The 20,777-nt window shown below is 46.2% G+C and overlaps 1 protein-coding gene across 2 annotated transcripts in view; it reads right to left on the minus strand.

Annotated features, from left to right (window-relative positions):
- The window catches only part of LOC148474183 (neural-cadherin-like), a 143,588-nt gene that overhangs the window by 43,542 nt on the left and 79,269 nt on the right, over window positions 1–20,777 (minus strand). For both annotated transcript variants that reach the window (XM_088458988.1, XM_088458989.1), the window contains exons 16-18: window positions 18,819–18,962; window positions 14,237–14,520; window positions 11,030–12,641 (exon numbers count right to left, since the gene is read on the minus strand). In XM_088458988.1, coding sequence (XP_088315114.1) covers window positions 11,030–12,641; window positions 14,237–14,520; window positions 18,819–18,962 — 2,040 coding nt within the window. The remainder of the gene's footprint in view (window positions 1–11,029; window positions 12,642–14,236; window positions 14,521–18,818; window positions 18,963–20,777) is intronic.

A 20,777-nucleotide genomic window follows, 5' to 3' on the forward strand; every position in this document is an offset into this window, starting at 1 on the left:
GCTCTGAACGAGCGCCCGCTCTGAATCAGGGCGTTTTTTTTTTTTGTAGCGGTCTCTTGGACGCTCGCATAGCTGTGGGTTACCACCCACAGCTTATGCGAGCGTCCATGATGATGGTCCCGATGGTCAAGACCATCGCCACCATCGGGCTTGCGTCGAGACCCTTGCGGTAGGGTCTCGTTGCCGCAAGCCCTGGAGTGCTTTTGGCTCTATCAGAGCCAAAATCACTCCCACTGACATCACTAGTGATGTCAGTGGGGCCGGCCCCAGATGGTAGGCGTTCCCATGGGAACGCCTCCGTCTGGGCAGGAACGCCCCCGGCACGCCCACCAAAGGGGGCGTGCTGTCACTCACCATCGACAGCACGCCCCCTTTGGTGCGAGACCCATAACGACGGCTTGGCCGTCGTTATTCGGGTCTCGCGCATGCGCACAATGGAGCAGCCTCCGTCGTGCGCATGCGCACTTGCCCAACATTGACCCGCTTGCGAGCACTCAGCGCTCGCGAGCGGGTCTGAATTAGGCCCTCAGTGTGCAATTTTATTGCAGACTATTACATAGAACACTTGACAGAGTGATGCTCTGTTTTAAAGTGGATGGAGCCTGTTTATAGGGTACATAACAGCAGAGAGATGAATCGTGTGAGCAACATTCACAGATTGAAAAATAAATTATTTCAGTAAAACGATGATGGCCATAGACCAGGGCAGTGGATGACTGGTGTGGAGGTATGTGGGGGGTATGTGAACATTATTCCTAATGCCCTTAGAAATCCATTCTGGCCTCACTGTGGGTCTGATTCAGAGATGGAAGCTGACGACTCTTTTCCAGCAGTTGTGTCTGCGTCTTTAAGTTAATGCCGCAACCGACTTTGAAACAACTGAGACGCCCGCCTGCAGCATCGTAAGTCGATGCATTTCCATCAATGTGCGTATTTAGTCGCCGCCAACATAAATTGCGTCAGCTCTATGGCAGGCGCACTTTCTCCATCCGAGGACGGCCTCCTGTGAAAGTGGCTGTGCGACTTTGAATGCTGCCGCTTTCAGCGTCTCGCCCGCGTCTGCTACACCCCCCCCCGTTACCTACCAGAAACGTCCACTAGCGTTCTTAGACTGTGCGTCTGATTCTGTGCCGCGGCACTGTGCGCAGTCGATCGGGGCCGCGGGAAACTGCCAAAAAAAAAATTGGTCAACTGCTCGCATAGCGGCACTGTGCCGAGCTCTGAATGAGGCCCCTGGGCGTCATCGGCGCCACTCAAATAGTCAAACAAATCACGGATGTATGAGGGCGCAGTGAGAATCCAGTGAGCAGTTAGTGAAAGTCATTTTAGAACCTTCATTGAATGACAGTGATGGGAGTAACCGTTACACGTCAAGCACACAGGTCACACACGGGTAGTGCTCAGACCCTGGGATGGGGGGGTCACACATGCCAAATTGTCCTATTTACACCCCTGTATCCGTTCTGGTCTCCCAGACATTGCAGGGGAAAAAAAAAAAAGTAATTTATTCCATTAGAATTATAATAATATTATAGCAGCTGGAAATAAAGCAACTCTGAATTTAATAACATTGTATTATTAAAACCAGTTCGTGACCCATCTTCCCGAATTTATCAACTCGACAAAGCGTGAAAGCATTGTGACAACAAAAATAGGCTGCCATTATATAAATATTAATTCCTATATCAATGATCATTCCAGAAATGGGTTACTTACGGCTAATTCCGTCACAAACAATCCGTGTTTGCACGAGAACTCCAAAAGACTCGTAGCTCATATATTTTACATGCCATTAACCTACTTAACAAAAAAGATTATATTACTGCAGACAGTTTATAATCGCACGCACTTTCCGTTTTCTGAGTTTTTTTATTTTTTATTGCTGTTGTTATTATTGCGCCATCAAAGCTTTAAATGCCTTTGTTACTGTCAGCCGGCGTGGCCCGAAAAAACCGTGCAATAAACACGTTGCTTGTAAGCTGACCTTTATTTTTTATTTTTTTTTAAAAAGAAAATGTTTTGTGCTGTGTTGTGTTCGTGTTCTGTATAATCAGCTTGAAGTACAGTTCAGAAACTGAATAACATTACAGCAGTCTGCAGCCATTAGAGTAAATATATCCTTGGAGCAGGGCTGACGTTCCAGGGGAGCGAAACATCAAGATTAATGGTTTCTGTAAATTAGAGGAAGGACTGAAAGGGTGACCGCTGCATTTGAATGCCAATAAATGCAAAATAATGCATTTGGGACACAAAAATCCAGCATCTCACTGTCATGTAGAGGGAACAAGGAGAGAGGAATGAGATGAGGGAGCCGTTATTTTAGGTGATTCACAAGGCAGGGGAAGAAAACCACAGATATAATTTAAAATGCCATTCGGATGTATGGTGCATAGGATGAGGAATTAAATAAGTCATGTTATTTTCTAGAAGGAACTGAACGCCCGCTCAGCCGATTTATTCTCTATATCTTTTTTACATATTTAAAATGGCAAAGGCTCGGGGGGTAGGAAATAATATAGAAAATAATTTGCACAGCTCAGAGGATTTATTAACTCCCCCAGAGAAGTAAGAAACAGACAGTTTTACAAAGTTAACTTATCTCACATATACAGTCTAAGGCCCGTTTTCAATTAGTTTCGCACCCGCAATACTTTTTCACCTGCCGTACTTTTCGCCTACATCGCGTATTTTAGCCACGGAAATTTATCATACACGTCCCCGCGATTCGCCCTATTCAATTCCAAAAGACGCAAAAACGCGTCCCGGCGAATGCAAACCAGGCGAATAATGCTGTCACATTTGGGAAATTAGACTGACACCCCCTAAAAGATGCACTAACATTGGGGATCAATGTACATGCCCCCGATTAGCCCTAAAAAAGCTATTTGGGGTACTTAAGGTCTGTCAATTTTTTCTAATTAGGGTCTTTGCACAGGTGGTGAAGAATGGCATTAAGCAGTTTTTTAGGGTGAAAATTAAGTAGTCCTATCAAATTTGGGGTACCTGAAAATGGGTGCAATCCAAAAAACAACTCACTCATACTTGCAGACCCCCCAAAAGTCTATTTCGCTAGTTTTTAAGTTTGTATCCGTACTTTGCACTTTTTCGCTCCCATTTTGAAAGTGCTTTTACGGGGTGTGCCTCATTTTTTTTTTTTTTTTCGTTTTTTTTAAGCAGTTATCCTTTGGGGGGCTGTCCCAAGGGTGCTGAGTGGTTTCCCCACCTTTGCACCCCAAAATAGCGATTTTGCACTTTTTTTCTCGACCAATTCAGAGGTGAATCTTTTTCGCCTATTACATTTCATTGCGTTTTCGCGTACGCGAAGTGTTTGCAATTGAATACGGAGATAAGTTTCCGCTTGGCGAAAAAGTCGCAATCGCCAATACTTTTTAGTGGATTCCCACTTTTCGCAGCTAATTGAATACGGGCCTATGTCTGCCAGGGCCGTATCTAGCAGGGCTCTATGGGCGGCATAGCCGACCATCCATGGTCCCTACATCTGGCTAACAGGTTGCCTGGAATGGCATCCTTCAGCCAGGATCGCAGATACAGTGCCACCCGGAGCGTCATCTGGATCCTCCAAAATGGCAGACTGCAGCCATAACAGCCCCCCAGGAGCGTTCTGTAGGTTCTCTGGGAAGCGCTGTTGTTCTGGTCGCTTGTGGCCGCGTCCCGTGGCATGACGTCATGCGCTGAGTGGGGCATGGCCGGCAATGTGCCCAGTTTGAGCCTCTTTAGATACAACCATAGGTTGCACCATGGAAACGTGCACCAGCCCCACCCTGGGTGCAAAATCTGCGTCATATTAATGATTATGCATCTGAGATCGCAACCACTACAGCGACAAGCCGGCAAAACTCCCATAACACGCCCATAAGACGGACAGTCTCTGTGCGCCAGCTTAGCCACCTCCCTGTCACTGGCCATGAATGCCCAATATATTTCTGAGATCGTGAGTCTCTATCGCAACTGTATCATCCTAAGGAACATACAATGTAGAGTATCCTCCTCCCTTCTCCATCTTCCTCCACATTTATCCTTCTTCCTCATCCTTCAACATTCTTCCTGCTCTATCCACCATCGTCTATCCCTCACTCCATGCCGCCTCCATCTTTTTACCTCCTAACCTTCTCTATGGACCACCTTCCTCTTTCCCTCATCGCTCAGCCTCAATCACTTGAGGCCATCCTTCAGAGCATTGTGTGCTGAGCCAATTGAAGGAGCTTAGCACACGTAGGACCTGATTCAGAGCCGCTCGCTCGGAGCAATTGTCGCCCGTCTGCGCATGTGTCTAAGTCTTAGTGCGGGAGCACAAACTAGCATCTGCGATGTACAATCGAACGCTCGTAGTACACAGACAGGACGCTACTTTGAGTGACAGATTGCGCCGTTTGTGGGTGGTAACGGGAAGGTGCTTGTGAACGGGAGAGTGATTGTGCGAACACAGGCGTGTCTGACCGTCAGAACGGCGTTTAATGGGTGTGCATAATTAGCAAAGTAGCGTCATTGCACGCGTGACTTGGTTGTTTTTTAGCCTGAACTGCTTGCAGTGCTTGAGGTAGGTTAGGTCAACCCCAAGCGCTGTGAGCAGCTCCGATGGCCCTCGATGTTCACAATTAATCAGACACTTCCCAGAGATGACGTGTGCTGCGAGTGGCAGGTGGGAGGTTTTATAGTCCAGTGTACGCTAACTGCCGCTCGCTAAGACATAGAGGGCGTCCTTACAGCGCAAAGAGCGATCGCTTGATTTGCATACCCGGCCCCTATTTGCAAGCGAGCGATCGCATCTTTCGAGCGGCTCTGAATCAGGTCCATAGTACTGAGTGCTGGGGCAGTGCAGGGCATATATCGCCGCACCTCTGCTATAGAGGCATCGACCTGGCAGGCCAACAACTGCCCCTGACACTGCGCAGAGCATGTACCACTGGTAGCAAGGGGCAGGAGGAAGGATCTCTGCAGGGCTGATCAATATTATTAACTTTTATTTAAAAGGTGAAACAAACATATTCCAATTAACAGAGTATAAATACAATACATAGAAGTAAACCACAGCATAAGTACTAAACACTGAACACAACAGACTGGGTAGGGCAGATAACAGGGAAGTTGGTAGGACAACTTGCTGAAGCTAGTAGGAGTTCCAGTTAGGAAACAATTCCCAGTGATCCTGTAGCCAACGTATGGCCGAGCAGACAGAGGAAAAGGAGACAAAGGGGCGGAGCACTGGTAGGGAAAAACAAGAGGGAGGCGAACCGTACCCATAGGAGCTTACGCACTAAAGGGAAGGGGTGAATAGTTGAAGGGTGAAATGTGAAGCATACATGGTGGAGGGGAAGAGGAATGAAGCTTTGAGTTTTGCACAAGCTATGTTTTAAGGGCATGTTTGAAGCTGGTTAGATTGGTAGAAAGTCTGACAGTGATGGGTGCACCTCGTGAGAAATCTCAGAGGTGGGGATGGGAGGAGGTGACCAGAATAGAGTGCAAAAGGGTTGGTCATAGGTGGAGAGGACGGGACGAGGGTGGAGGGAGATGAAGTTAGAGATGTAAGGAGTTGAGGGTTGGTTTAAGGCTTTGTAAGTGACGGTGCGTAGTTTGCACTGGATTCTGAGCGGGATTGGGAGCAAGCGAACGAGGTTGAAGAGGGGAGGCAGAAGCTGTATGGCAGGAGAGGAAAAGGAGAAGAGCAGCAGCCTTGAGAATAGAATTAGTGGACAGAGGCCAGAGAGAGGGAGGACAGAGAGGAGGAGGTTACATCAGTCATAGTGGGAAATTTGGGCAGCTTGCATGAGACATTTGGTAGCATCAGAGGTAAGAAAGGGATGGATTCTGGCAACATTCCAGAGATGGAAGTGGCAAGATTGACCGATGGCCTGAATATGGGGACTGAAGGAGACAGTGGAGTTGAGGATGACACCGAGGCGGCAGGCTTGGGGGATAAAGAAGAGGGTGATGTTGTCAACAGAGTGAGAGCATGGTGAGGAGGAAGGAAGTGCCCTAAAAGTGGGACAAGAACAGTAAAGTTCTGTCCTTGTCATATTAAGTTTCATGAAGAGCTGGGACATCCAGAAGGAGATGATAAAGAGGCAGTTGGGAGACACAAGAAAAGATGGAGGGAGAGAGGTAGATTTGAGTGTCATCAGCGTGTAAATGGTATTGAAAGCCGAGTTTATGAGATGTCCAAAAGAGGAGATGCAAAGGGAGAAGAGAATGGGGCCAGTAACGGTCCCTTAGGGTATGCATACAGGTAGAGGAAGTGAAGGAAAGTTGTAGAAAGAGGTAGAAACATAAAAAGAGTAGTGGGGGTAAGGTATGAGGTGAACCAAGATAGGAAAGAGTCATAGAGGCTGATGGAGTTAAGTGTGTGAAGGAGGAGAGACAAATAATTAAGGAGGATGAGGAGAGAGAAGTGACCCTTGGATTTGGCTGTGAGGTAACTGGTGACCTTGGTGAGGGCAGTTTCCTATGGAGTGGTGGGGATGGAAGCCAGGTTGAAGTGGAACAAGAAGTGAGTGGGTAGAAAGGAACAGGATGAGTCAGAGGAAGACAATCTTCTCAAGGTAATTGGAAGCATACGCGAGGAGAAAGGTAGGGCAGTAATTAGAGAAAGTCGGGATAAAGTGAGGGTTTCTTAGTGATGGGTGAGACTAGGGTGTGTTTGAGGTAAGAGGAGAGAGAGTCAAAAGGGAGGGACAGAATTAAGTGATTGGTGAGGTGGGAGCAAGCAACAGGAAAGAGAGAGGAGATGGGAGGGTTTGTATTTAAGGGGGTGGCTTGAGGGTGGAGAAGAGGAGAGGATGGTGTGAATGTCATCACTAATGGTGGGGAGAAGGCAGAAAGGGTGTGAAGGCAGGTCAGAGAGCATCATAGGGGGTGGATTAAGGGTTGAGAAGACTGGAGAGAGGAGGTAGCAGTGCAGATGGCTTCACATATCCAAAAGTGGCTGGTTCCTATGGAGCGCCCAGCCACCAGGGTCGATCACTAGAAGTTCGTGGACAACAAATGCCCCAAACATCCCTACAGTAATGTACTTTGACACATGCGCAGTGCAACTCAGACGCATAGGCAGCGGTAAAAAATCATTCCACTTGCGAAATCAGCATTGTGCACAACTCTGAATCAGGACCTATGCAACGGATCTTGCGATTTAGTTTAGATTTCACTGATATTTGCTTTTTATTGTTCCATACACCCATGTAGGGGCCAGTTTGTATTCATAAAATTATTTAATCCACATTGATTTTTATATAATTTTTTTAAGTCGAGGAGCTAAGCAATCTCAGTGTGCTGGACAAAGTAATAAGTGCTATTGAAATAACAGTCTGACTAGTTATGAGCAGTTTACCATCAAATGCCAACCTGTATGGTGTTGGACCAACCTGTATGGTGTTGGACCACCCAGATTTCCCTGCAGGCACTGTGAAAACCAGTGCTCAAACACCAAGACCAATATGCGGTCTATTAGTTGATACAGTTATATTATCTTCTTTATATGATCTCATTTAGGTTAGTTTTAGGTTTGGAAATCCCCCTGTAACTTAAATTCATCTTCACAGTGAAGCATGTGCAAACAGGGAGGTAGAAAGTGCCCCTTGGTCAGCGATCCATTTTAGGAGGGGAAATCCTGCCCCATTGATTGGTAGCCTGGGTGTCCAGGCAGAGATCCCTGTAGGCGGCCTGTTGCTGGGTCCCCTCTGTCCACTCATAGATGCTGGACCGACCAGGAGGAGAGTGAGGGAGAGCTTATATAATACCTTTCTCAGGGCTGTCAGTGCTGAGTATGGGAGGAATTTCTGTAGAAAAAGTCTGGGGAAGAATTTCTGTAAAAGGATTGTCTGTGAGGTGCTTCTGTGGAGTGTCCCTGGATCTGTACAAATAGGGGTGCAGTAAACCCTCTCATTTACCCTGGATTACAAATACTGCACCTGGTGCTGTCTGTAAGGAGTTCCTGTGGAGTGTCCCTGGATCTGTACAAATAGGGGTGCAGTAACCCCTCTCATTTACCCTGGATTACAAATACTGCACCTGGTGCTGTCTGTAAGGAGTTCCTGTGGAGTGTCCTTGGAGCTGTAAAAATAAGGATGCTATAACTTTTATGTTTGCCCTGGATTACAATGACCAGACTTCACATTAGCCCGGAAGGCTATCGATCCAATCTGCCAGGGGAGGTGGTCTGAAGCTGGATGTGAGTCCATGGAGGAAGCTTGCCTGGGGATTTGCATAGAGTACCCTGCTTTGGAAAAAGCCCCCTGTGAATAAAGGACTGCCTTCCTAAGTGCCTGTTATCAGGAGCCACATTTGTAAATCTGCGCATGCTGGGAGAGAAGAGGAGCTGCCTGGGAAGGAGGTCTCATTGCTCCATCGTCGCAGATGAAGCCCCAGCTGAGGAAAAGGTCCCGCGAGTGACGAAAACCCTGCTGGCACCCGCAAGGGCAAAAGAAAAGACAGCCCCAGAGGAAGAGTGCTACAGGACCCCTCCTGCTGCTGTGTGTGTTTGCTGGACAGAGCTCCTGTGGAAAGGGATTTTGCACCTGTTGCTCCTTGTAAAATACCTGCCGGAGTCTGCAGCTGGGAGCTCTGGTGCGGTGCTGTGCATCCCGGAGTTTCCCTGGACATCGGAGAAGGCTGAACAGCCACTGCCAGGGGTGAGATCATACCAGAACTTCCCTATGCTCTGTCCCTCCACAGCTCCTATCTTCCCTCCATTAAGGCCCTGCCCCTCTGTACACCTATCCTATCTGAGTCCCCTGGGTCTATTGCATTATCCTTTACCTTGTGGCTAACCATGATTAGGCTGGGAGACTAGGTTTTGTGTAAAAGCTGGGACCGCGGGGGTTAGAATCCCACACAACTGGGTATAGAAAGGGGTCCTAGTGTTTTAAATTAGGTAAAGTGTGTGTGTAGTGATGAAATAGGGGGGAAGTAAAAGATAGGTCACCCCCTCTTTTCCCCAAATATTGTATTGGTGGTCATTTTCTTTCCTGTGAACCTCTGGCTCATGTCCAGGAGGGGACGTGCCTTATGGGTGTCGGCTCATGTCCGATGCCACTGTGGGTGATGTACAAAGTATTTTATGTCTAGCTTTAAAGTAAATGTAATGCCATGTGATATGTATTTGGCTCTGTTTACTGTTTGATTCGTGTGTTAGCTAAAGGGTTGATAGTGGCCCTCCGTGGCCCTTTATCTGTTATAATACTCTGTAAAGCTGTTCACTGCTTGCTGTGTTATTATTGTCAATGCTGATTAATATTTTGCTTGCATGAAATGTTTGAGTATTTACCCATATTGGTGTTGATGTAAATTGTTTCTTATACACTATTTGGCCCGGTAACCATTTCAAAGTCCATTCATGCTGATGTAATGTATATTGCTTGTTTATTTAGCGCTGTGTAACACCAGCTGGCAATTCTGGTGATAGTAATTTGTGGCATAGGCAATTAGGAAGACTGTTGTCCCTATTTTCTCAAGGCTCAAGGACTGTGTTACATTATTGCAAGTGGCCGGTGAACTACTGCTACCAGCATGGCCTCAGTTGTCCTTATTTTCTCAAGGCCAAAAGACTGTGTAAGTTACTGCAAGTTGCCTGTAAACTACTGCTATCTGCATAAACTGTTAGCCGTTTTCAGCTGATGAACTGTATTTTTAAACTATTTGTTGGTACAGCTGGTGCACTACAAGAACCTATCCAACCGGCAGGTGCATAACCTTGCTTGCAGCTAATTATTTTGAATAGACTATTTGTTGGTACAGCTGGTGCACTACAAGAACCTATCCAACCTACATGTGCATAACCCTGCTTGGAGCTAATTATTTTGCATAGACTATTTGTTGTTACAGCTGGTGCACTACAAGAACCTATCCAACCGGCAGGAGCATAACCCTGCTTGCAGCTAATTATTTTGCATAGACTATTTGTTGTTACAGCTGGTGCACTACAAGAACCTATCCAACCGGCAGGTGCATAACCCTACTTGCAGCTAATTATTTTGCATAGACTATTTGTTGTTACAGCTGGTGCACTACAAGAACCTATCCAACCGGCAGGTGCATAACCCTGCTTGCAGCTAATTATTTTGCATAGACTATTTATTGTTACAGCTGGTGCACTACAAGAACCTATCCAACCGGCAGGTGCATAACCCTACTTGCAGCTAATTATTTTGCATAGACTATTTGTTGTTACAGCTGGTGCACTACAAGAACCTATCCAACCGGCAGGTGCATAACCCTGCTTGCAGCTAATTATTTTGCATAGACTATTTGTTGTTACAGCTGGTGCACTACAAGAACCTATCCAACCGGCAGGTGCATAACCCTGCTTGCAGCTAATTGCTTTGCATAGACTATTTGTTGTTACAGCTGGTGCACTACAAGAACCTATCCAACCTACATGTGCATAACCCTGCTTGCAGCTAATTATTTTGCATAGACTATTTGTTGTTACAGCTGGCGCACTACAAGAACCTATCCAACCTGCATGTGTTTTCCCACGTTTTTCTCAGCAAAAAGGGAGCGTTAACCCAGACTGTATTTCACAGCTATAGACTGCCGGAGCACCATTGATTCAAGCAAGACCGGCAGGTTTCATATTTAGGTCTCTCAATTGTTTTTTTGGTAGAGTAAAGTTCTGCAGGAATTGTGGTTCTTGTTGGTGTCACATTGCTTGCCAGCTGGGGTCACCGGTAGATGACGGGGAGGTAATAAATAAATACCTTGTCATTGAATAGTGTAATTAATTTCATTCCATCTGTAAATGGTAAATATCTCCTGTCATTTGTTGTTAATTATTAACAAATAATAAAATTGCGTTGCACCTTCCCTGACTGGTCATTGTGTCTGCAAAAGGGGAATTCAGGCTTGCCTCTCTGTCACGGTGTGTCCTATCTGAACACGGGGAAATCGGCCACCGAAGCAATCCGAACACACCTGAACCTGGTGCTAGTGGTGCAGCACTGTACAAACCAGTCAGTACATCACATAAAAAATAGTTTTGAAGCCACTGCAACCTCCTCACCAGACAACTCCTGCTTACCTCCATGGATATAAATGTAGATATCCTTGTGACCACCTTTGTGTTCATTATCATTCTCATCACCGATGGTTATAGTTAGCACATTTGTAGCACTCATGGGTGGACTCCCGCTGTCCGTTATAATCACATGGAGATGAAACTCTCTCTCTCGTTCTCGATCAAAGCCTCTCTGAGTCTGAACTGAGGCCGTGTTATCACCATGATCCACCAGAAGGAAGTCAGAAAAGTTCTTTTGGTCAGCAGACAGAGAGAAATGAAAGGGTGGGCCGTTCTCCGGCGAGTCCAGATCTACAGCGTACAATAAACTTGAGCTCTTGTTCACGCGTATAGTCTGAGGCCAGGGTGCATTCTCCCAAACTATAGGCTTATATACGCCATCAAACATCGGACCGTTATCATTGACATCCAGCAGGTCAAGAAACACAGTCGCTGTGCCAGTTTGTACCGGAGAACCCTCATCAGTTGCCAAAATAACAAGAGCATATTGAGAAAGGACTTCACGGTCCAGGGATTTTGTTACCATAACAGTGCCAACTTGGTCAACAGAAAATTCACCAAGAGCATCAGAATCGGGTTTAATACTGTAGGTGATTTGTCCATTTTTCCCGGAATCGGCATCAGATGCGTTGACTTGTGTGATTACACTCCCTACAGTTATATTTTCATAAAAAGGGACCAGGTGCACCACTGAAGGACTGAAGACGGGAGAGTGGTCATTGCAGTCTTGTAACTCAATCAAACACTGGGAAGTGCTGGAGAAATTTAGATCTTCCACTTTGATTGTGAGGTTGAACCAATGCTCTTGGGGGTTCTCATAATCCAATTTTTTTTTTAGTTTTATCTCCGCCTGGTGATTTTTCCTAGTGTTTTCAATGGAAAACTTCTGATCTGGATCTCCGTCAATGATGCTAAAGGTTAGCAAAGCGTTGTCCCCGATATCCTTGTCTGTTGCGAACACCTGAAGGACATTAGAGTGGACTTCACTGGACTCCAAGATGACGGCAGTACAGGTCTCTGGAGTAAATTTTGGGCCATTGTCATTAATGTCTAAAATTGTGACTGTTGCTGTACCAGTGGTGGACAGTCCACCACCATCTCGAACTTCAACCACAATGAAGAAGTAGTCATTCTCTTCTCTATCGAGATTACCATGAGCTGTGTAAATGGTACCAGTGTTGGGATTTATGGCAAACATCTCCAAGCTCGACAAACTTGATGGATCAGGCAGTATGGAGTAGGTCAATATAGCATTTAGACCCTGATTTTTATCGTCTAGATCTATGGCAGCCATTTCCATAACTGAGGTGTTTGGTGGTGCATGTTCTACCACGCTAGCATTGCAAATGTTCAAAGGACAGATGAACTTTGGGGCATTATCATTTATATCCTGTACATAAATTATTACATCCGTGAATCCTGTGAGTCCATCACCTCCATCATCAGTAGCCAGTGCCACAAATCTCCAAATTGCATGTACCTCGCGGTCCAGGGTCTCCAAAGCAAAGATACTTCCTGTCTTCTCATCGATGGTAAATATATTCTCGGCACCGGTTCCATGTAGAGAGTACTTCAAACCTCCATGTTCATCGTGATCTGGATCAGTGGCTGAAACCTGGGCAGCGATAATAAGAAATATTAAGTAAAGTGAAAACAGTTTATTGAATATAGTTTCAATTTATGCATTGGATTCTTCCCATCTTCAGATAACCAATTTATTGTTCAACATTTGCCCTCTTGCGACTTTTGTATCCCTTTCCTACTGCCACAATAACACAGGTTTATTGACGGGTCTATCCAGGCCACGGGTCGGTGTAAAAGGGCCCAATGAAAAATGACCTGGGTCGAGTAGCCCAGGAAACCCGATCTGTATTAACGGTATTGTGTAAATGGCGCGACCCGGGCTATACGACTCGGGTCACGCAAAAAAGCTGCAGTCACCAACCACTCTTTTATGACATCAACTTTGTGAGCCTGAAAAAGGCCATGTTTAAGGGCATGCACAGGTTTGTATGGCAGACCTGGGTTTAGTGTAAACAGGGCTGACTCTCGAATAACCCATGTCCAAAGTACTGTATATACGGGGTCTGACCTGGGTGGGAACTGTGTCGGACCCAGGTTTTGGCGGAACAGGAGTATTATATTGTGTCTTTATATTTAAGGAAAGTTGCTACTCCTCTTGCCCAGGAATGTGACCCAGATCTGAATTGTATTTAGAGAGCAACTTTTTTTTGTAGGACAATAAAAAAAAAGACAATTCTGCCTGATGATATAATGAAATGGCTAATAGGCACAGAGCACAGCTGGGAAAAAAAATACAATCATAGAGTGCAAGTAACAGTCCTCCTAACCAATAAAGTAAAATAAACTGCGAGGAAAGTCCCTCTGGGTAACCATAAATTAGATCTACTTTGATTATTCAAGATAAATGGCGATCAGTTGCCGGGAAATATGTTCATTTTCAAAAATACATTGCAAGTCTTATTATTACATTTTATGTATACGGCGCCACAAGTGCTCCGCAGCGCCGTACATACAGTAAAGGGTACACAGAACTTTACATTACAATACAGTAACCAAATTATAAACAGAACACAAGTAACAATGAGCAACACAATGCTCCATACACAGTACAGCTGGGAAGGTGAAGGCTGTCATAGAAGTGCTAGAGAAGAAGGCTGTGAGACAGTGAGGAGGAGGACCCTGCTCCTAGGAGCTTACAATCTTGGGGAGGTGAGTTCTAGATGGACGTCGAAGTTGTACTGCGCACTTGATTCTTTGTATTATACAATAAACCCCTTGTCAGGGTCAGAGGCTAAATGGGACAAATCTTAAAGGAAAAAAAGTCTCTGCCCAAAATGCCATTGGCTGCTTAACACGCACAGTATGCCAGGATTAGACAGGAAGTGGTAGTGCGCACAGGATGTGATGTCATGACCCAACACTTCTATCTGTAAGTGCATAGTTATGCTGCACTATTATATGCAGATTGTGGGTTAAGTGATCCTGAAAGAGAATCGATAAACCTAATTAGGGTAATCAAATCCAACTAGAGAAGCCCCATCGTGGAGATGGCAAATGACCGATTAAACACAATAGAAATCTAGAGTAATAAATCAGGCCGGCAGACACCGGAGTTTACATTTCTAAGTAACATTAATATATGTCATGGTCACATTTAGGTCAGTCGCCCGCCCTGCGGGTACACACCTGCAGAACGAAGGTCGGCAGCTCGGCCAGTTCCTCTGTTACAACTCCCCTGTACTCATTCAGAGAGAAGACGGGGGCTTCGTCATTTTGGTTTAAGACATTGATGGTCACCGTAGCATAATCCTCCCACTTCCCGTCCGACGCCAGCAGGGTGAGGACATAGACCTTAATGCCTTCGTAATCCAGGGGGTGGACAATCAAAATGGATCCGGTTTCTGGGTTCACATCCAGAACACCCCCAATGTTCCCCGCTGTGATTTGATACCGGATGTTCGCGTTCATGCCTGCAGAAGAATACAAGGTTGTAGTGGGTGCGGATTGATAGACAGTAACCAGATAAGACACCAGAAGATAGAAAGTGAATGGTTGACAGGGACAAAAGGTCGACAGGGTCAAAAGGTATATGGTAGACAAATACTTAGGTTAACGGTCAAAAGGTTGACAGTTAAATGGTCATCATGGACTTAGGTTGACAGGGTCAAAAGGTCGACACAGAAAAGGTTGATATGGTTTTTTTTGTCATTTTAACCCTAACCCTCCCCCTAGTGCCTAACCCTCCCACAACTGCCTAACCCTAACTCTCCCACTGGTGCCTAAACCTAACCCTACCCCTCCCTGTGGTGCCAAACCCTAACCCTCCCCCTGGTGCCCTTCCCTAACCCTCCCCCTGGTGCCTAACCCTCCCCCTGGTGCCTAATCCTAACCCTCCCCCTGGTGCCTAACCCTAACTCTCCCCCTGGTGCCTAACCCTAACCCTCCCCGTGGTGCCAAACCCTAACGCTTCTCCTGGTGCCTAAACCTAACCCTCCACCTGGTGCCTAACCCTCCCCCTGGTGCCTAACCCTAACCCTCCCTCTGGTGAATAACCCTTACCCTCCCCCAACTTCCTAACCCTCTCCCTGGTGCTTAACCATAACCCTCCCCCTAGTGCTTTACCCTAACTCTCCCCCTAGTGCCTAACCCTAACCCTCCTCGTGGTGCCTAATACTAACCCCCCCTGGTGCCTAGCCCTACCCCCTCCCCTGGTGCTTAACCCTAACCCTCCACTGGTGCCTACCCCAAGACCTCCCGCCAGAAGGTGCCACTGGTACCTAACTCTTCCCAGGTGCCTAACCCTTCTCTGGTGCCTAACCCTAATGCTCCCCTTCTGCAACCTAACCCTCCCCCTCCCCCAAATGCTTAACATTAACAATCATGAAAAATCGTGAAAAGCCATGTGTCAACCTTTTCTGCGTCAACCATTTGTATGTTGAACTTTGACCATGTCAACATTTTGACCCAGTTGACCTTCTGACCCAGTCGATCATTTACCTGACGACTTTTTGATCTGTCGACCTATTCACTATCTACCTGGAAGCCTGACCTAAAGAAATCCCGACTGGAGCTAGTAAGTAGTTTAACCCTCCCCTCCCCCCCTAACCCTAACCCTCCCTTAGTGGTGCCTAACCCTAAAACTCTGGGGGTGGTGCCTAACCCAAAGTCCCCCCGGGGGTGCCTAAACCTAACTCCCCCTTCCCGTCCCCTAAACCTAACCCTCCCAGGGGGGTGCCTAACCCTAACCCCCCCTTTCCCTAGCCTAACCCCAACCCTCCCCGGGGGGCGCCTAAACCGAACCCACCCCCCCCCGCGGCTAACAGCTAGACTGGCCAGACTTACCTTGTTCGGGAGTTATGCTAGCTGGATTCCGATGTCGGGTTTAAGATAGGAGTTGGTATTTCGACACCTATCTTAAGACCCGTGCCTGGCATTCACTGTCGGGATTTAGACCGGCGGCATTCAGTCCTCTGGTCACCTAACTACATTCCGTCTACCTTCTGGTCTCTAATGACTGTCTATCTATCATCCGCATACCGTTGTAGTACAGTCAGGACTATTAGTCATAGCAAAAAGCACTTGCAGCAAATAGAATGAATACAATCTTAGCCAATATATCTAAATTGTCTTATGGCCACATGAATAATTAAATATATAAAGCCATTCTTACATGCTGCAGTACTGGGACTGAATTTGGCACATTTAACACAATTTTTCCCCCTAATTTGGACCCCAATTGTACATAGGCCCTGATTCAGAGCCGCTCGCTCTGAATCAGGGCCGGTCTTTTTTTTTTTTGGATCGGCCTCTTGGCCGCTCGCATAGCTGTGGGTGACCACCCACAGCTATTGCGAGCGGCCATGATGATGGTCGCGATGGTCAAGACCATCGCGACCATCGGCCTTGTGACGAGACCCTTGTGGTAGGGTCTCATGGCCGCAAGCCCCAGAGAGATTTCGGCTCTAACAGAGTGATGTTAGTGGGGCCGCCCCCAAACAGTAGGCGTTCTCATGGGAATGCCTCCGTTTGGGCAGCCATCCCCCCTACCGCCCACCAAAGGGGGCGTGCTGTCACTCAACATCGACAGCACGCCCCCTTTGGTGCGATACCCGGAGCAACGGATTGCCCGTCGTGCGCATGTGCTGTGGGCCACCATCGACCCGGTTGCGAGCGCTCAGCGCTTGTGACCGGGTCTGAATCAGGCCCTCAGATAACATAGTTACACTGGCCACACGCTCCTGATTAGTAATGGATGCTACATAGGGCTGAGATTTTGTTCATAAATCCAATCGCTGCCTCTTTTTGTCACCCCCGTTCAGTAAGATGAACATAGGGCCTGATACAGAACGGATCGCAATCGCAGCACACGCGCAGTCTGGCTTACACGCTTACGCAATGGCTAACAATCGCTCAATCTGCGTACATAGTTGCATTTGCAATCGCTGCTGAATCAGGCACTGCTACATCAGAAAGTATTAGGAGCATCGGAGATCATTAGGAGCATTAGGAGCATCGGAGATCATTAGGAGCATCGGAGATCATTAGGAGCATCGGAGATCATTAGGAGCATCGGAGATCATTAGGAGCATCGGAGATCATTAGGAGCATCGGAGATCATTAGGAGTATTAGGAGTCTGATTTACAGGAAATAAAATATTAATGCAGCAGAGTTTGAGTGAGAAAATATTAACTGAGTTTTCCAGGAAAATTGGGACTCACACTAGCCGCATGTGCAGGTAACTAGTCACCATTACCGGTCTCCCAAATTCAACTCCAGCACTAACTGATTGATACTATGTGTATAACAAGACTTCTATGAAAATTATAATTATTATTTCTATAATACAGAGTGTGAGATTGGCATTATATTGTACTTTGACCACAATACAAGGATATATATAATAGGAACAATTCAGTTTTTTATTTTACTGGCTATAAAGCACTGTATTACAGATGTGTCTTCATACATCTAGCCTCCTTGCGCTTAACAGCCCTGCTAGTCGCACCATGCCGTGGCGTGACTCGGTAGCACCGAGCGTCTTTTCACCTTCAAATGCGTCATATTTGCACAGCGATGCGAACAGATAGCACAAGCAGCTTCTGCTGAGTAAAATGATATGCAGCATGTCTATGTTCCGTGTGTGACTGCGGGTGTATCTGTATGCGACATGCTACGTTACAGTGTCATAGTTATAGTGTGCGAATAAGATGCATTTGAAGGTAAAAAGTCGCATACAGAGCTCCCTCATGTGTAGCGCGACTTGTAGTGCACAGATGATAGATGCATGTGGACACATCTGCATATGGCAATGAGAAGCTGTGGACTCAAACTTTTGTATTGACTAAGAACGTTCCTAAGCCTTAATCGGGATGTAGTTAGCAGACCGGCAGATGGGACGCCTACTGTATCTTAATTCCGACGCCAGAATCTATACAGACGCCATCCAGAATGAGGTAAGCGGGGGCGTTTTATTTGTTAGCCGCAGGGGAGAGTGTTAGGTTTAGACAGCATAGCGGGGTTAGGGTTAGATCTTGTGGGGGGGGTAAGGTTAGGCACCCCTAGGGGGGGATAAGCACACTTAGTGCAGGGGGGGGTAGGTACCACTGGGGGTATTAAGGTTAGGCACTAAGGGGGGAGGCTTAAGTTTAGGCACTAACGGGGAGGGTTAGGCTACACGAAAGGAGGGTTACGGTTAGGGGGAGAAGGGGGGAGGGTTAGTATACTTACCCGACCCCTGTGGAGACACCAAGCATCAGAATGCTGCTGTCGGTATTTTGACAGGAGGCATCCCGACTGCCGTTATTACATTCCCATTCCCCTTGAACCCGTACACATGGTGGTAGAAAGACTGACATTTTCTGATAGAGCTGGCGCCAGCAAGTTTAAAAGCCAGCAGTAAGTGAATATGGGAAGATCAAAGCAGCTCGATAAACCCCACAAGGGTGAAGGTGTAAAGCCAATTCCAAGTAACTGTCAGTAAGAGGAACATGAGAACGGGGTACGTGTATGTTATACAGGTAGGATGTCAGTTTCCTTTTACCGAAAGCATGGAGCTCCAGGTGTATTTCTGTGTAAGCTTCATGCAATAACCCACATACTTAATACTAGAAAAAACATAATGAATTGGGGCTAATGTGAAAGTTACGTAACTTTAAGGGACCAGAGGACATTAGCTGAGGGTTATAATCTTGAACCTTTAAGTAGAAAACAAAGAAAAATATAATAACATAAACATCATAAAGTTGGATCCCCCCAACTTAACGCCACCTTCATCTGGGTCATCAGCGCTCACGGTAACCACGACGGATCCGACATCCTGATCCTCATCCACGTTGGCGTAATAGGCGCTCCGAGTGAAGGACGGCTGGTTATCGTTGACATCGCTGATAAAAATGCGCACGTACGCCGTGTCTAGAGAGACAAGAGGCAGGAAATTAAAATACTTGAATGAGCCACTTATGTCAGCTACAATTCCTTGGCCTGCCGAGACGAGCGGTAAATGAAAACTAATATGCAGACGATACAGGAACAAACCCCCGAGGCTGGGAACAATTTATACAGCCGCATTATTCCAGAAGCTCTTGAAGATGAAATGAACGTCATCATCAATTCCCCTCAACAGTTAACATGGGTAGAACTGATTCCTGGTGTCAGGGGCTTTTTATTTTGGGTCTAATGCCCCAATAATACCATTGAGACAGAATAATTTCCCTCGATTTCCACATCATCTTCCCTCGGCAGCTCCAGACGGATATAGCTGCAGCTAAACAAACACCATTATATATTCACAGTATTTATCTGTATAGCCTGCAGCCCAGTGTGGTCTAGATTTACTTTGCTGTCTGCAAGTATATATTTTATTATTAGTAACGTCATTACAGGAATGCAAGTTCTATACATTCCAGTTATGCCATTTTAATGGCGTCTTTAAGACGAGTGCGGTTTAAGCCTTTTTTTCCACTCGTAATGAATGCCATTGGCAAAATCAACCCCCTCCCAACCTCAGCGTTATTAAAGGAAATATCCACTCATTGTTTTTAATGCCCCAAACTGATGTGATTTGCAAATTATTGTTTTTTTTTTTTAATCTTATCCTAACAGCCTTTTGGTAGAAATAGAGCATGTTAACGCTTTTTGTTTTCTATAGCATAGAGAGGCGCAGGAAGGACCTGCCTAGAATCTCTCCTCCCTAGCCTTAACCCCTATATAGGAGTGGAGAGCTGGGTTTTTCTCTCTCCCAAAACCTATTCACTGCTCAGTTATCCACTAGGGGGCGATATGGGTCGCCCAGGAGAGCCCAAGGGCCCACCAGCGAATATTATAGTCATGACCAACTCCCAAAGATATTATAACATTAAATTCCATCTTATAATAATATAGCACCGTGCCCAGCCCCCATAACGATATAATAACCAGCAATTACCAGATTAATCTCAACAACCAACATCAATGAATTATAATACGTCTGGCCGTGCCAGCTCACAAAATGTGCAGCGACCTTTTAGTTTATTATAATGGGCACTAACCGCCAAATTCACTGTGACACAACCTCTCATTCATTATAACGCATGCATAACTCACCTCCACACTTCCCGCAGCATCCAGCCAAATTCACGGCAACACACCGGTGAACACGGTAATCCACGATGTGCATTTATAACGTATCAAACATCAATTAATCTGGTTGGTCATTACTACATAGGCAAACGAAGGGGGTTTCCGGTTGCCTGGAAACCCCCCTCCCCAGCCTACACCATGACCACAATAGAAATAGTAATATAGAATTTTACTAGAGCTGCATGTGCTTCTCAGTATCACAAATTAAATAATTAACACCAACCTGTGGATCTTTTAACATACATCTGTGCACCAACTGGGAGATCTGGAAAACATGCACTGTTAGGGGTGCACTGCTATAGACCATCAATATGGTTAATTATTAATACCATATAATAATACACTATCCAGTGCATAACGAGGCCAATATGTACATATATGCCCAGGGTAGTGCTGGGTTCTTCTGCTGCTCCCCCAGACTCCCGGATTTGCTCCAATGCTCTGGAATGGAGCCCACATCTGAAATTAAAACATTCAGCTCATATATAATGGCTCACTGTGATCACTGGTCCTGTGTATGCTGGAATTATCATGACACGCTATACACTATGTATGACACATATTAAAGCTGGTTAAGTGCTAATTATGCCCTCTTCATGGACTGGGCAC

The sequence above is a fragment of the Taudactylus pleione genome, unplaced genomic scaffold (genome assembly GCF_031769625.1).
Source record: "Taudactylus pleione unplaced genomic scaffold, aTauple2 ptg000885l, whole genome shotgun sequence".
Lineage (NCBI taxonomy): Eukaryota > Metazoa > Chordata > Amphibia > Anura > Myobatrachidae > Taudactylus > Taudactylus pleione.